Raw genomic sequence first — 17,621 nt, forward strand, 5'->3', positions numbered from 1 at the left:
CTTTTGAATAGTTTACCTTGCCAAGTTGTGACACATGGCAAGGCCCATGCCTCTGACAAGTGTTCTGGGATTCACAGATCAAGTTTGACAAGAGAAGGTCCCACCTCCTTCTCTGGGGCTCACTTTATTTAATGTATTTATTTATAACGGTCTGTTAGGGAAAATTCTCAAAAATGTGCCAATTCCGCTCTACCCTAGAGACCTCCAGCTCTTTTTGCTGGACTTTAGGACTCGGAGGACAGCCACCCTGCTGTGTGAGTGACAGCTAGGATGCGAATGAATGTGAGAAACCTGCATAAAAGGCGAGATATTTTGCTTGGAAGGCAGAGTCGACCACTGGACGAAGGAATCCAAAGAAGAATTAGAAGAGACGCTTACGGCAACTCCTGGACTGTTGGTTTGCCCGGTGAGGCTCTGCTGCGGTGCTGAAGCTCTGAATTCGCCTTGACTAGAGAAGCCCTGCAAATGACGACTTCTCCCCTTGGGTTGGTGGGTCCAACCGACCCCAAGACGAACTCATCTGGAAAACCTCTAGGAGCTGGTTGTACTTCCATTGCTGCTGCAGGAACCGATTGCCAGGGAGAGCAACACCAGAATTGAGTGTGTCGTCTTTAAGTCGGACCCGAGCTCCAGGAAGATCCTCCGGACTCCCATGAAGCATGACTGACCGAGCCACAGCCACCTCAGAGTGCTGGACCCCAGATGGGAGAAAAGCCCATAAGGTATCCGAGAACTGCGGTGGTGCTATTAGCGAGAAGCTGAAACCGCGAAGTGCAGCTGATCTGAAGTTTGCCCACTGCTGCCACCGACCTTTGAATCGTAGTGCAGAAGTCCTCCGTCTTGTCCCCACGACTGAGGCCCAGGAACAACAGGATCTGCCAGACTACAACAGGAACAGAAGCCAGCTGGTACCAATTTCTTCAGATATAAGGTACTGTCAACTAACAAGTACTTACCTCTTGTCATGTAGCCTTGCTAGCTCTCAGTTGAGACTTGCCTTGGTTGCCTGTTGCAGAGTTGCTTGCAGCTGTGCCCTTCACAAGCCTCCCAGCTTGTGCCCCCAACAGTGATTTCATTTTTTACAAAGATTTCTAAAACATTGTGCAAGACTTTTTACTTACTTTCAGGAAGTGCTTCAGCTCCCCTGGACTTTTGCTCAATTGACATTGGCTGTCCTGGCTCCCTGAAAGACTCTTCTAACCTCTGACTTTGTGCTTTAACTATCCTTCCAAAAAGTCACACATTCTATAACTTGTGTAGCTGGGAAAGGGGTACATTACATTGGGGGGACGAGGGGAATGGGGGTTCACAAAGTACTTACCCGCTTAAGAATATTTGTGAACCACTGTTTTATTCCCGAACCTTTTCCTTTTGACACTAAACTCAGTATTGCTCAAAATGTACCAGTGATATATCAATGGCCACAGTGTCCTAGTTATTGAAGTCAGCTCAGGGTGTAGGAAGTGTCTGTGTGCCATCCCAAATGGGTGTCTATTGATTTATTGAATCTGAGTGTGTGTATGAGTATATTTTTGTGTTACATACTTGCTCCCTTCTAAAGAAGGCTTATTCAAACTGACTTTTTAATACATCATTGTTTAATCAAGAAACCTTGAGTGTTTATTTGAATAACTGTCACTGTGAAACTCTGTTGCAACCCTACGGCTCATATTGCCCCTCTTGAGTTAATCCTAGCTGCTAAGTAACTCTACCAACTTGTGTAGTACATGCTTATACCAAAGGTTGGATTAACTATTGCCAAGAGGACAAGGCTGGTGCAGTCTCCCACAGGGTACTGCATACAATCTTGCCTAACAGCTTTTGTGACAAAGCTTTTAAATATTTCTGTAATAGGTCTATTCCACAGTTGTCATATTGCTGAAGCTCTAACTAGAGAACAAAAGTAGTTTGTATTTTTCACTCACCTGTTATATACACCTCCGCCCGGACTATGGTCCCGATCCCTCTCCCTTTCTCTATCCCTCTCTCTTGTGCGCTCACGTTCCCTGTCACGATCGCGATCCCTTTCTCGGTCACGTTCACGCTCTCTTTCTCTTTCTTTCTCTCTTCTTGGATAATAATCCCACTGTTTGCTGGAATCCACCATGTTTGCCCATGGAGGAACAGAGCCAGAAAGGTGAGGAAATGAAACTAAAGAGAAAAAAAGGCATCATTAAGAAAGTTTCAAAATATTATTTGTATGTTCACATGCACAGTAATTGCCAAATGTATCCATTATGCACAGGAAATGCGAGAAAATAGACAAATCATTCAAACTGCTGATTTTAGATGTTTACGCAGCAAGTTGAAAATACCCACTAGAGCGCATGATTGTTTACTATAAGGAACACTTTACCTTCTCATATTTTGATATTCATGAGTCTATGACATAGCAACATTCTGTTGGCAATTCCAAGCCTTGAGTTGATGGACCAAATTAAGGATCTCCAAGCCCACGCCCAGAGAGCCCCAGACGCACCACGGTTTCAGGCTTACCTCTGATTCGGTACAGAACTCCCATTTAGAATTAATATGGGAGTAGTTTCTTAACTGCAATTCCATTTCTCCAGTGTTGGTATCTTTCATAGATTCACATGCTGTGAATATTCAGGTTGGGAATCCCTGGTTACTTATATTTTAATACCTTTCCTAAGGAAAAACGTCTGAAACCGTGAGTGTCCTGCCCACATCGTTGTGGGTGCTTTTGGTTCCTACCAATAGGATGTCGAGTGTTTAACTCCACCCCAGCAGCTTCCCCTCATATTTTAACCACTCTTGTAGGAGGAATAAAACATACAGAGGTAGTTTGCCTGGAGTGGAAGGCTGGAGGGCGCATGTGAATCTATGAAAGATACCAACACTGGAGAAATTGAGTTACACGTAAGAAACTACTCCCTTCAACATCATTGGATCTTTTCATAGATTCATATGCTGTGAATACATTTTTATAGCAGTATACATTACAGGAGACAGGCAAACAGATCACAACCCCTGATTCTATGCCCATGAAAGAAGCATTTATACGTAGCGATAACCCTGGAAGCTGCAGGGTTTACCTTACTGGAACAGCCATTGAAGAACTGCACATCCTCTGCGTGCTGCTGCAGGCAGTGGTGCCTTGCAAAGGTGTGAGGCCCTGCTCACGTTGCTGCCTGACAAATGTCTTTGATGAGCACGCAAGACCACAGCGCTACCGAGGCCTCAGCAGCCCTTGTGGCATTTGCCCTGGTTGTAGTCTGCAGTGGCCTGTTGACCTTTGGGTGACGAGATCGTAGAGGATATCCCACCTTGCGATACCCTGCTTTGTGATAGCTTTCCCCTTGCTTGAAGGTCCGAAAGCGATAGAGCCGTTTTGCTGTTCTGAAGGATTTGGTCCGGTCCAGGCAATATTTCAACGCCCTTTGACGTGCAGGGAGTGTAATGCCCTCTCCGCAGGGGTAGTGGCATTTTGGAAGAAAGTAGGCAACGTGATAATTGCGATTTTGTGGATGAAGTGGGGACTGGTGGAGAGGATCACTTTGTCGCTTGCAAACCTATGGTATGGAGGGGTCCACCAGCAATGCTTGTAGCTCTGAGACCCGTATGGAGGAAGTAATAGCGACCAGGAAAGCCAGCATCCAAAAAACTAGATGTGAGCTGAATAGAGGGGCTCAAAGGGAGGTTTTGTGAGGCCTGCTGGGACCATGTTTAGGCTCCACACCAGTGGTATCCATTTCTATGGGTGAAAGGAGTGGAAAAGTTCCTTTAGAAAATGTTTGAGCAGCCCGTCGCTGTAGAGGGCTGCTGCCAGGTGTACTTTTGAGGAGATAGGGTGACCTTCCTCTTATCTTTTGCAGGTATGGAAGGACCTGTTGTGTTTGTATAGTGGTTGCAGGTTGGGCTGTTGTGAACACTATGTGCAAAACCTTTTTCACTTTTGGTTGCACAAGCTGTTAGTGGAGGGGGTCCTATCTGAGGCTAGTATATGTTGACATTCCTGCGGTATGTCTAGGTGGCCGAATTCGGAGTGATCAGGAGCCACGCTGACAGCTTGAGGGAGGGTGGGTCGTGATGCAGAATTGCACCGTTGCTCTGTGACAGGAGATCTGCCTGGGCTCCCAGGTGGATTCTTTTATCCGTCGATATGTGGAGGAGGTCCGAGAGCCATGTTGGTCTAGGCCAGTACGGTGACACTAAGAAAATTTTACAAGTGTATCTCTGGATCATTTGGATTGTTCTCCTGATCAACGGTACGGGGGAAATGCACACGCAAAGACTTTGGCCAAAGGAAATGAGAACACGCACCCGCTGTTCTGGAGAATGTATATTACTGTGCTAATTCCTCCCACCTCAGAGACCCACAGCTTTTTTGCTGGACTTGGGACGTTTAAGCCTTAACTCCTGAGTGAGTGGGACCTTTTTCTCCCTCTCTCATGCCTTTATACCAGATCTGGTATAGTCTGACAAACTCTGTAGGCATCTGCTTGTTGTATAGTGACACACAGCACCCTCAGTGCAGTGCCACTGGGAAACCCTTGGATTTCACTTAGGTTTAAATACATTTTCTTGGGTGAACCACTGTTCCCAAGAATAGTAAGGTGAAATTGATCTTAGTGTTCAGTAAGATTTCATAGAAATGGTAAATCTAGGGGGCGTGACTTGTCGCGAGTGCTATGGCATCGTAGGAGCCCCTGCATAAATGATGATTGGAGCGAGGAAGGGACGGGGCGCTGAATGCCTGAAATCTTAGGGTTCGTGCACCCTTCCCACATCGTTGTTGAAGGTAGTTTGTGTGCGGCCTGGCAGGAAGGAAAATGGAGGCTACTTACTGGAGCTTCGGAGAGAGAGTGCGAGCTCCGTGGAGCTGCAGATGAGGGGGCGAATATGCACTCCTTACGAATTGAGGGATAACAGTGAGCAGAAAATATTGAAGGCATGCTGCTGCTGTTAATTCAATACAGACTATTTTGCAGTATAATCGCCCAGCAACCCCAGGGAGCACAGATACCCCCCTGCCAAGCCGAGCTGCGGCTCCGGAAAACAGAAGCAGTTGGGACCTTGTAAGGAGGAATCAGAGCGTACTAAGGCTGAAGTGAAGCTCTGGACCTGATGTGCCCCGCACCCAAGCAACGCTGCAGGGGCCAGACTATCAGAGTACCACGCACAGCATTACAGCAGGGCTACACCCAGCCTGGGCGACTCATTCTAAAGGCTGACTCGAGTCGTGTGTAAATCGCACGGGTGCTCGGTGCGCCCAGTAACACTCCCAACGGCCACCATCACGTCGCTTCGGGCAAGCAAGTGAATCCTTAAGTGCAGGGGACCATGACGCAGAAGGTAAGCGGTGGGGGCCCGGGAGCGGGCTTCCAACCCCCGTTCTCTCCTCCCCTTCCCTCCCGAATGGATGTCAGTGTGGCCTGGCGAGGTCTACACCAAAAATAGCAGCTGGGTGCCAGGATCGCAGGAAGATTACTCCCCCTGCACCCTGCCAACCACCTCCTCCACTACCATTCTGACGGCAGCCCAACTTGATCATCGCTCAACTCTGGACCTGCAGGATTGTGGGGGTCCCTGCCTGTCTGCAGTGGTGGAAATGGAAAGAATGTGGTGGGGGATCCCACAACACAGGGGTAGGCGAGGAGTTTGGTGATGGGCTGTGCCCGAGGGGCGTGGTCTAGAGGGGGGGCGGTGCTCGTAGTGGACATCCAGCAATGCTGGAATACTTTACATGTACCATCAGTTGTACATGTAGCGAGAATTGTGCATTACTCACCAGTGCCAAAGCTGCGCTAAAAGGCAATGCCTTCGCAGCAGCAGCAGCACCCTGGCCGAATTGGCGCCCTGCCTTCCCTGCGCACTTTTAGGAGCCTCACACAGTATTTATGTAGAGCAGTCTTCCTTGCGCGTTAACTCATGCCATGCGGGCATGTTTTAATGAATATTTTTACCAGCCAGAGCAAGCTAATTGACTGGGTTCAAATCCCAGCTTCACAGCCTATTAATAAATCTTGTGACTTGGGAACAAGGTTTTCTTTTGCTGTGCCCCATCTGCCAAAATGCAGAGTCGGTAGAAGCGACTCAGTGTAGGCTTTGCAAAGAAAGCAGTCATAGTGGAAATGCGAACCAATGGAATGCACATCACACACTTTTTAACTTCAAGAATCAAAGGCTAACTTAAATCCTTGTTGCGTCCGGTGATATCCACACATATGCACATTATGGCAGATCTTTCACTGTTTCAATTCAGACCCGCCCAGGATCCCATTGAGTGTGCGAAGGGGGTGCTCATGTGAGCCGGGTGCATTTAATAAGAAAAGGGCACCTGCCGCGCCTTCTCCCAGCTTGGGGGAGCCTTTGAAAGACTCCCCAGTGCTGGCTGGCAGGGGGCTAATGGCGCCCTGAGGGGGCTTGGCGCCACAGTCGCCTGCCCTACGCTTTTTTTTAATCTATTCTGTCGCGGTTCATGGTCTTGCGCGGCTGACTCTGGCCGGATCCCGAGATCCGGCTCCATATCCGATGCTGGATCTCAGATCCGCCGAGAGCCGGCCCAATGAGCAGCACTGCCTGTCTGGGTTTATCTCTGGACCCCCTCTTGAATTCGTGTGCTGCCTGAAACGGCCTTATACTCTACAGGGCCCCCTCCTGATAGGGCACCCTATATCACACCCAGATCCATTTCTGTGGCTCGAGACAGTGAGATCCTCCGCCTATTGCCGCTATCCTGTAACTATAACTGCAGTGGGGCAAAATCCCACACACACTCTTTGGATCCTCCCACTTGTGGCTGCTCGGACGACTGCTTCTTTAGCGCAGTGGGAGTGGGTCCTGGTCCGCAGACTCTGGCACACTCTCACAACTAGTGCAGCAGGGGGCCTGGGCGAACTCGGGAACCTGGAGTCCCATCTGGCCATTCTTCATCCTCCCAGCCACCTGGCTCCCAGGCGGGTCTGGAGGATCCACACATCCTACTCAGTGGGACCTGGTCCTGTCTGTCCCATGATCGCTTCAGAAGGGGGGGTTAGAGGGGGCACTCTGTTGAGATCCTTGCACTAACTGTGAGAGGAGTTGGGGCGGACCACTCCCCTACTTTGAATCCTTTGGATCTGAGATTTGGTCTCCACCGTGGGTCCCTGTGCTGGGGCCCGGACCCTATGTGACTTCTGACTGCCTTCCTGGCTACTGAGATTAAACGCTGTTCGGCAATATTGTTTGCAGTACCCTTTGAGTGCACTACAACAACCCTGACCTACTGGCAATAGGAACCCAGACTTTGGTATAAGTCTGTACTACATAAGTTGGAAGTGTGGCCAGTAGCCAGGATTATCTCAAGAGGGGTTAATGTGAACTGTAGGGGAGTGACACAGAGATTCACAGTGACAAGTATTCAAATAAACTCTTACACACAAGGTTTCTTGATTAAACCATTATTCATTTATTTTAACAGTCAGTTAGGGTAAGCCATCTGTCTTCAGAAGCGAGCAAGATAAAGCAACACACAAATGCACTTAAAAAATACTTAGTTTTTTAAATCAGCAAATAACAATTTGGGATGGCATACAGACACTTCCTACACTCAGGTCACTTCAATAGTTAGGGTGCTGTTGACATTCATATATCACTGTTGCATTTAGAATATTCTTGAGAGGAGTGTCAAAGAAAAGAGTTTACAAGTATTTACACAATTATTCTTAACCAGTTAAGTACTTTCAATAACCCCCCAATGCAAAGCCAGTTACCCCTTTCCTGGAAGGTAGGCAAAACACAAACAGAAGAGAGAAGAGTCATTCAGGGAGCCAGGCCAGCCAATGTTAAGTTAGCGAAAGTCAAGGTGAACTGAAGCACTTCTTGCAGGCAAGTAAAAGTCTTGCACAATGTGTTAGAAATCTTTGTGTTATGTATATTCCTAAAGCGCACATACACCCGGAGGTATCTTGGCGCTAGGTAGAGCAGGAGGCAGCAGCAGTCAGGAGGACCTAATACAGAGAAGTCTTTAGGGCTCGGCGGAAAGACAGATTGTCGACAGAACGAAGCGACAGTGGAAGACTGTTCCAGGTTTTTGCAGCAATCACAGAAAAGGCACGGCCGCCAATGAGAGAGAGAGTCTCACTCGGGGGGATAGAGATCAATAGAGCAGACTGAGTACGCAGAGGACGAGACGGCGCATGACAGGGAAATTTAGCCTTGATGTATTCTGTGCCCCGCTTATAAAAGGCACGGTGCACCACACAAGATTTAAAAAGAATGCACTTCTCGATAGGTAGCCATTGCAGTTGCCCAAGCGATGGGGTCATGTGGGCTCGAAAAGGGGGACGAATCACTGCATGGGCAGCTGCATTTTGAAGCAGTTGGAGGCAGTTAGTAAGGTTGCCTGGCTGACCTAAGTAAAGAGAGTTACAGTAGTCCGTGGTGCTCAGCACTAGAGCAGCAACCACAGGTGTGTGGTATTTGGTCGGGACAAAAGGGAGTACCTTATGTAATATGCACAATTTAAAGTGTCCAGACTTGCATACAGCACCCACTTGGGGTATCATGGATAGAGAGGATAACGTGAAACCCACATTTTTTTTTACATAGGGCAGGTACCTAGTGAGACTAGCCAAAACTCATGGGTCCAAAAAGACAGGGGGCTGGAGGTGCCCAACACCAGCACCTCTGTTTTGGATCCATTGAGCTTCAGCCAGTTGGCCGCCATGCAGGCGCTGAGGTCTTCCAGACAACTCCTTAGCCCAGTCACAGTGTCTGCTCTTGTGAGATCCAGCCGGACCAAAATCTGCATATCATTGGCATAAGAGTAATATCTGAACCCATGCGACAAGATAAGAAGCAGAAGGGGACGGATATACATATTGAAAAGAATGGGAGAGAGAGCCGATCCCTGGGGGACTCCACATGAGAGCAGCCCAGGAAGAGAGCAGAAAGGGGGCAAAGATACTGACTGGGTCCGAATAGACAAAAAAGCTTGGAATCAATCAAGTACTTGACCTGAAATGCCAGCATCGGAAAGCCGAGCCAGGAGGGTGAGGGTCAACCGTGTCAAGCGCAGCTGACAGATCCAACAGCAGTACCGCTCCCACCCCGCTCTGATCAACTAGCCGGGAGCGATTGTCCATTACAGAATTAAGGACAGATTCCGTTCCCCTTCTGGGACGGAAGCCAGACTGAAAGGGATCAAAGAAACTAGACGATTCAAGAAACGAGGATAGCGGCAACGCGATCAACATGAACCAAACTGTAGCCTTTGGGGCCAAAACCTGGGCAATAGAAGAACCAGAGGATTCCTGAAAACAGGTTTCAATACGTAGGAGAAAGTCAAACTGATAGGTGGACACAAGGTCATGGAAATGCGCAGCGAGCGTGTGTTCAGCATGCCATACTTGAGACTGTCAGAATTGGTGTTATAAACCCTGGGGCCATAGAGTGTCAGGGGGTGCCAGGAAAAGTAGCAGCATGCAAGTACGTTAATTTAAGGATATTTGTACCACATACTATCACCAACGGATTGGTCCCCTTGCGGCTCTGGAAAAAAAGGGAGGGGTCAGAGTTAGTGGGATGAGCTGGAGAAGTGCAAGAGAGCAGTGATGTGCTGTTAGCGGCCTCAGCCCGGAATGCCGTTGGCTGGGCTTTGGGTGTTATACTGTTGGAAGACGCTGTGTGCTGTTGTGGTGGTTTTTGATTAGAATTTGAGAGGTGTATGCAGAGGGTGAGGTTGTTATTGGGTTGATTAATTGCCATTGCTGTCTTGAAGTGAGGTGCTAAGATTTACGTATTTCAAATTAGGTGGGGTGTGTGGGTGTCTCCGTCCAGATCAGGGGCTGTACGACACTCACGATCCCTTTCCCATATGGCATCCGTTCATATGCATAACTTTTCCCAAGTTGGGTACAGGCCGCCTATGCGGCCCTTTTTGTGTGTGGGGCAGGCAGGCGTTTGTGCGTCCTTGCAGTCTAGCCCAGAAAGCACACCCAATCTAGTCTATTAGGAGGGCGGCATCGGTAAACCCGGGCTTACTCCCTCCATCTGTTGGGGCTGCTTAGCATTCATCATCTTATTTGGTTGCTCATTCATGTTACTGCTCCTACCCCCTTTGGAGTGTGGCAATGCAAACGTATGCAATTATGTCCAGTGGCGGTGTCTGCCTTCATTCACAACTCTCTTCGGACCATGCCCCTGCCAATATCCTCAGCTTACTTAGTGTGACAAGTGCTAACGTTCACCCAACTTTATACAGGTATGATCTATAGTAGCATTTATCGAGTGGGTGAAGGCTGTTCACTGGGAGTTGACTAGGGATGGTAGATTATGTCCGCATGGGTGTAGCTTGTGTCCTATTAGACTTGGTGTCGTCTCTCGTTGTAGTAAAAGTATCTTTATTCGGTTCTAGATGTTGTCATTGTCGTCCTAGATTTGTCATCCTTTTCGTTGCGTTTCCCCGATTGGTTTTTCAGTTTGAGTCTGTGATGTTGAAGCCAGGATTTTAGTAATTTTCTGAATTGTAGGTGGTCTTTGGTGTTTCTTATTTCTTTCGGGATGTTGTTCCAGGTTTTTGCGTATAAGTGGGAGAAGGAACAAGTTACTTACCTGTAACTGTTGTTCTCCAGCATGAGTCTGGCATGGATTCACATGCTCATGAATATTCCCCGTCGTCAGGCTGGGAATCCTCGGTAAAGAAAAAACCAGTTTCAGTTTTGTTTCTGATCTGTCTTTTGTAGTAGTAACCAATCACTGGTCTCTGCGTCATACTGACCACAGCCAATGACTGCCCTCTACCTAAGCACCGCATCTGGCAGCCATCTTCAGATTTGGAAGCACGTGAAGTGGCAGTATGACCAAGTGAAGAGCCGCAGAGGGGTAGGCGGGAGGGTTCGCATGTGAATCCATGCCAGACCCATGCTGGAGAACAACAGTTACAGGTAAGTAACTTGTTCCTTCTCCAGCATGGGGTCTGGCATGGATTCACATGCTCATGAATAAAGAATACATAGCAGTACACACATGCACAACCACGGGAGGTGGCAAAGGCTCAACATTAAGCATCACATCAAACTCAACATTAAGCATCTTACCTCCTCACCAGGCTCACCTTAGGCGAACAGGTTGCGCAGCACTGCTTGGCCGACCCTGGACTCCTCCCTGGAATCCCGATCGACGCAGTAGAATTTCGTGAAGGTGTGCGTCGACCTCCACGTAGCAGCCCTACATATGTCCAGCAGGGGCCCACCAGAAAGGAACGCTGTGGTAGCTGTGATCGCTCTGGTGGAATGGGCTCTCGGACAGCCAGGCAGCGGTCGGTTTGCAAACCGATGACAGTACATGATACAGCCGGAGAGCCATCTGGAAATGGAAGCCTTCGAGAGAGCCTTCCCCTGATTGACAGGTCCAAAGTTCACAAAGAGTTGTGACGTCTTCCGAAAACACTTCGTGCGGTCCACGTAGAACTTCAGCGCTCTAGCCACATCCAGCGAGTGCAAAGTCCTCTCAGCCGGCGACGAAGGCGACGGGAAGAACACAGGCAACACCAAGGGTTCGTTGAGATGGAAGTCCGACGGTACCTTGGGCATGAAGGAGGGGTGCGTCCTGAGCACCACCCTCGTGTCGTGAAAAGTCAAGTACGGGGCCTTGCAGGAAAGGGCCTGGATCTCTCCCACCCGTCGTGCGGAGGTGATGGCCACAAGAAACGCTGTTTTCCACGACAGAAACTTCAACGGGGCCGAGTGCAGAGGCTCGAACGGAGGTCCCATGAGCTTGGTCAGCACCACGTTGAGCTCCCACGCCGGGGCCGGAGCCTTCACCGGCGGGAACGATCTGAACAGTCCCTTCATGAACTCTTTCACCAGACGATGAGACCACAAGGACGTCCGCCACGTGGTTCTGGTGTATCGGGAGATCGCAGCAAGATGAATCTTGATGGACGCGTGTGCCAGACCAGCTTTGGCCAGCGTCAGCAGGTACGGCAGTACCTGAGGAGCCGTAATCCGTAGAGGGTTAATCTTCTGTGCGTGGCACCAGACAGAGAACCTCTTCCATTTGTGTCCGTAGCATTTAAGAGTCGAGGACGCCCTGGCCTTTGCAAGAACCTCTCTGCAGTCGGCCGGTATGTCGTATCCTCCAAACTCTAGCGCTGCAGGAGCCAGGCCTGCAAGTTCAGCGATTTCGGGTCGTGGTGGAGGATGGCGCCTCCTTCCCTGGAGAGTAGATCCGCGTCCAGCGGCAGCTTGATTAGCGGGGACGCTGACAAGTCCAGAAGGTCCGGGCACCATATCTGCCTCGGCCACGCAGGTGCGACGAGGATCATCCTGCACCGTGACCTCTTGAGCTGGTTGACGAGCCGGATTAGCAGTGGCAAAGGAGGGAACGCGTAGAGGAACAGGCCCTCCCAGGGGAACGAGAAAGCATCGCCCATGCTCCTCGCCTGGGGAAACCTGCTGGCGAACCTCCGGCACTTGGAGTTCGTCGCTGTCGCGAACAGGTCGATCTGGGGTGTGCCCCACCGTCGGAAGAGGCGATCCACTAGATCCTGCCGTAGTTCCCACTCGTGGCACGAGCGCAGCTCCCTGCTGAGTGAGTCGGCGATGGTGTTTTTTATCCCTGCCAGATGAAACGGCACCAGAAACATCCTTTGGGCGACGGCCCAATGCCACAGGTCCTGCGCCTCCTTGGACAGTGCTGGAGACCTGGTTCCGCCCTGTTTCCTGATGTAAAACATGGTGGTGGTGCTGTCGGTGAAGATCCTCACCACCTTGCCCTTGAGGGACGGAAGGAAGGACCTGAGGGCCCAGAACACTGCACTGAGCTCCAGGACGTTGATATGGAGGGACTTCTCCGTCGGGAGCCAAAGGCCTCTCGCGTGCAGATTTTCGGTGTGCGCTCCCCACCCTTCCAGGGAGGCATCCGTGGTCACTGTCTCCTGGTGGTCTGGGGTCTGGAAGTCCATGCCCGCCGTCAGATGCGCGCGGGTGCCCCACCACCGGACCGCTCAGCGGAAACTCTCGTCGAGTGTGATCCTCTCCTCGAAGCCGCCCGTCATTTGGATCCAGCGCGCGTCCAGGAACTCCTGCAACGGGCGCTTCCGGAGCCTGCACATGGGAATGAGGTAGATGCAAGAAGACATTCCGAGGAGGGACTTGATGGACCTCACCTTGGCCGCGTCGGAAGCCAACATCCGCTGTACCTTGCCCAGGATGGACCTGGTCCTTTCCTCCGACGGGGAGGCCAGAAGGGACACTGTGTCGAGCTTCGCTCCCAGAAACAGTGCGTTTTGCGTGGGTACCAGGTGGGACTTGGCGTAGTTCACAGAGAATCCCAGGTCCGTGAGAAGTTGGACGGTCCTTGCCGTGTGCTCCACGGCGAGCTCCCTCGTCTTGGCTCGGATGAGCCAGTCGTCCAGGTAGGGGTAGACGTGGATCCCCTCGAGCGCAGCTGCGCCGCCACCGGTGCAAGGCACTTGCTGAATAACCTGGGTGCCGACCGTAGTCCGAAGGGGAGGGCTTTGAACTGGTAGTGACGCCCTTGGACCACAAACCTGAGGAATTTTCGGTGCCCCTTTAGGATGGGAATATGGAAGTAGGCATCCTCCAAATCCAACGACGACAGGAAGTCTCCTTCCTCCAGCTGACCCAGGACGTGCTGGAGGGTGACCATCCGGAACTTCTGCGCCTTGATGAATTTGTTCAGACGTCGCAGGTCTAGGATGGGGCGCCATCCTCCCGTCTTCTTCTTCACGAGGAAGTATCTCGAGTAAACTCCGGAGCCCCGAAGCCTCTTTGGGACGAGTTCGATGGCGCCCTTCCTGAGCATCGCCCTTACCTCCAGGAGAAGCTGAGAGACGTGAAGCTCTTTCCTGGCCACGGGGGGGACGCGCGGGCACCTTCTTTGAAACTCGAGCGCGTGGCCCCGGGCTAAGGCGTCCAGCACCCAACGGTCGGTGGAGATGGACTCCCACACGCTGACGAAGCTCGCCAGCCGGCCTCCCACCGGGGTGCATCGGTGGGGGCCCGACCCCACGGTCGGTTCAATCCTGTTTCGACGAGGCTTTGCCGCCTTGACCTCCTTGGCGACGACGGCGGGGTCCGCCAGACTTGCCTCGTCCTCTGTAGGCCTCCTGAGACGACGAGCGGGCCGCTTGACGGTAGGTGGAGAAACCGCTGCCGGAACCTTTGGAGGCGCCCTTGCCTCCACTGCTCCGAAAGGGCGTCCGTCGTTGCTGCAGAACCCCAAGGGCCCGGGCCGTCTCAGTGTCCGCTTTAATGGCCTGAAGGGAATCGTCCACTGTTTTCCCAAACAGGTTGTTCCCATCGAACGGCATGTCCAGGACTCTGGTCTGTACGTCTTGACGGAAGTCCGTAGCCTTGAGCCATCCACGCCTAAGGCACACGCCGTTGCCCAACTGGCGAAACCCAGTGTCGGCGATGTCCGTCGCAATAGTGATGGCGTGGTCCGACGCCACCTCACCTTCCTGTAGGATCTCCAGGGCATCCGCCCTCTTGTCGTCCGGTAGGAAGTCCAGCAGGGGAGCCAGTTTGTACCATAGCTCCCTGTCGTAGCGGGCCACGATAGCCAAGGCGTTGGCCTCTTTAATCGTCGTCGCTGCAGACGAGATGACCCTGCGTCCCATAGAGTCCAATTTCTTTCCCTCGCCGTCCGGTGGGGAAGTCGATGTGGAGGCCGCAGCCCCCCCGCTTTCTTCCTGGCCGCCGCGGAGACGACGGAGTCCGGGGTTAGGCTGCGCCCAGAGGCACAGGGGGGCCGCGTCCGGGACCCGGTACTTCTTCTCGTACCGGTCTCTTCTAGCTGGCGTAGTGGAAGGGTTCTTGAGGAGGGCGAGGCCCTCATCCCAAATGTCGTCCAGTAGAGGCACCGCGAGGACCGTCTTCCTCTTGGCCTCGCGCCGTTGATAAAGGAATCCTTCCTTTTTCTTCTCCTCAGGGCAGAGTTGGAAAAGCTCGGATGCCCTGGCGATCATGGAGTGGAACGAACCAATCTCGTCGGGCGGAGAAGCCCTGGTGGGAGGTGACGACGGTAGATCCTCGTCGTATACCTCGTCGTCCGTACCCGTCGCTGCCGTGTCAGTCCCCGTATCATCCCCTCGGGTGGACGGGGAGGAGGGCTGGACGATGCGCGACGGCTGAAAAGGAGGTGGAGGGTGAATCCTTCTTTTCTTGGGCGGGGGAACACCAGAAGGTCCCGGCTCAGGATCCCCCGACGGGAGAGGTTCCTCCGTCGGCAACGGCAGTCTCGTCCTTATCTCTGAGCATAAGGACTGTATAGCCAACAAAATGGCCGCCGAGTTGTCTTGCGGCGCTGGCAGAGGGGAATCCGACGGGCGATCAGGGGCCCCGTCAGCACCCTCGACGATGTCGTCGTCACCTGAAGGTGCCGGGGAGGGTGCTCCCTGCCTGGCGCCCGTAGAGCCCGACCGTTCGGCGCTCCCGGTGCCAGCGGACTCGCGGTGCTTGGCCTTGTGTTGGACCCTAGTCGCTGGGGCGTCCTCAAAGGTCTTAGGAGACCGCTCAGATTTCTTCCTCTTCTTCTCGCCTGACGGGCTCTTCCCTTCCAGCCAGTTGGCGAGACGTTGATGGCGGTCCTTCATGGTCCGCTCCGACATATTGGCGCAAAACGCACAGTCCTTCTCCACGTGTGTCTTGTCCTCATGTAAGCAGTAGAGACAAAAGGAGTGTTCGTCCTCCTTAAAGACGTTCTGCAGCTGGCATCCAAGGCAGACCCTGAACAGCTTTCCGGGCGTCGAGCTTCCCTTCTCCTGGGCCATGTCCGGGCCTGAGAAGCTTCTGGAGTCCTCCAAAAGCGTAGCTCGACGAAATCTTCACCCTTGAGGGGCGCAGACGAATCAGACACGGGTCCCCGTTGATCGGATGGAGAGTCGGTGGAGCTTGAGGCTCTTTTGACCGAAAAAACGAAGTTTTTGAGCAAAAAACGTGAAAAAATAGCACTAACCCTCGAGAGCAATAGCACGAGGATCCCAACACATGAACGTGCGGTAAAAATCTGAAGATGGCTGCCAGAGGCGGTGCTTAGGTAGAGGGCAGTCATTGGCTTTGGTCAGTATGACGCAGAGACCAGTGATTGGTTACTACTACGAAAGACAGATCAGAAACGAAACTGATACTGGTTTTTTCTTTACCGAGGATTCCCAGCCTGACGACGGGGAATATTCATGAGCATGTGAATCCATGCCAGACCCCATGCTGGAGAAGGAGGAGCCCCCCCCAAGTTTTTTCTTAAGGTATGGTTTTTCTTCCAGACGGATTTCGTAGCTTGATCTGAGGAGTCTCGGCTTGTAGATTGTTAATTTCTTTTGCACGTATCGGCTCCTTGTCCGCTGATTGCCCCGTGTGTTATGCACATTGTTTTGAAGGTGATGCAATGTTTGACTGGGAGCCAGTGCAGTGATTTTAGGGCTGGAGTGATGTGGTCTCTTCTGGATAGTTTGAGGAGGAGTCTGGCTGCTGCATTTTGGATCTGTTGTAGTTTCTTCAGGAGGTATTCTGGTATCCCGAGATAGAGTCTGTTTGCATAATTGATTCTTGACATGATGAGGGCGATGATAGTGAGTGTTTTGTGGGTGAAGGAGAGGAAAGGTAAGATTTGTCTTGCCGTGTGAAGGAGGAAGAAGCATTTCTTGATTATTGCATTTATTTGTGGTTCTAAGGTTAGGCTGTTGTCCACCTGGAATCCCAGATTTTTACTACCTTAGATGGAATTAGTGCGGTTCTGATTTCCGTTGGCCTTGGAATTGGTCTCTTGATTTTTGGATATAATCATGGTTTCTGTCTTTCCTGGGTTGATTTTCAAGTTGTTGGCTTTCATCCAATTAAAGACTTCTTTTAGACACTCGATTAGGGTCGAGTGATCGGCTTGAGTGTCTTCGATTTTGTAGATGATTTGAGTGTCATCTGCATAGTTGTAGTGTGTAATTTTGTATTTTTTGAAGATTCTGATTAGTGTAGTTTGGTAGATGTTGAAGTACAGTGGTGATAGTGAGGACCCTTGTGGTACTCCAAAGTCAATGACTTGTGGTGTGGATTTGAAGGGCTTGAACTTAACGGTGTGTGCTCAGTCTGCTAGGAAAGATTTAATCCAGAGTAGTGCTTTGTCTGTTATGCCTATGTCTTCTAGACTTTTGATTAGGGTTGTTAAGGATTTCAATCAGGCGATACACCCTGGTCTCAGCCTAGGATGCAGCATACACAACTGAAATGCTTATTTTATTATATATATATAGGTTCAATATTTGAGAGATACACCACTCATATCACACACCCTTTTCAAATACCCTGGGTCACAATGTACCAGGAACCAGGCTGGTAGGAAAAGGTAATATTTATTTATTTAGAAATTCAAGAAAATCACGCTCTTTTTAATATGGGGCAGCAATCACCAATGGGGTGATTAGAACAATATGAATGTAAGCAATGCACTTAGTTTAACCTTCTATTGACAACTACAAAACACCAGGGAATACAGACACTTTTGAACTTTGGGAAAGATAGCACTCAAGTTAGGATTTCCCCCTGCAATATTCCTCAACCCCAAAATAATCAATTCTAAATAGATATAAGGAAGCAGCAGGTAATCAGGAGTGAGGGATAAGAAACAATTCAAATCCAACCTTTCCTCCCCAAACAAGA

At 50.9% G+C, this 17,621-nt stretch overlaps 1 protein-coding gene across 3 annotated transcripts in view; it reads right to left on the minus strand.

Annotated features, from left to right (window-relative positions):
* FIP1L1 (factor interacting with PAPOLA and CPSF1) overlaps positions 1-17,621 on the minus strand; it is a 708,522-nt gene that overhangs the window by 54,225 nt on the left and 636,676 nt on the right. For all 3 annotated transcript variants that reach the window (XM_069631658.1, XM_069631656.1, XM_069631657.1), the window contains one exon: positions 1,926-2,151. In XM_069631658.1, coding sequence (XP_069487759.1) covers positions 1,926-2,151 — 226 coding nt within the window. The remainder of the gene's footprint in view (positions 1-1,925; positions 2,152-17,621) is intronic.

The sequence above is a fragment of the Ambystoma mexicanum genome, chromosome 6q (assembly GCF_040938575.1).
Source record: "Ambystoma mexicanum isolate Mex_15411 chromosome 6q, UKY_AmexF1_1, whole genome shotgun sequence".
In the NCBI taxonomy this organism is placed as follows: Eukaryota; Metazoa; Chordata; class Amphibia; order Caudata; family Ambystomatidae; genus Ambystoma; species Ambystoma mexicanum.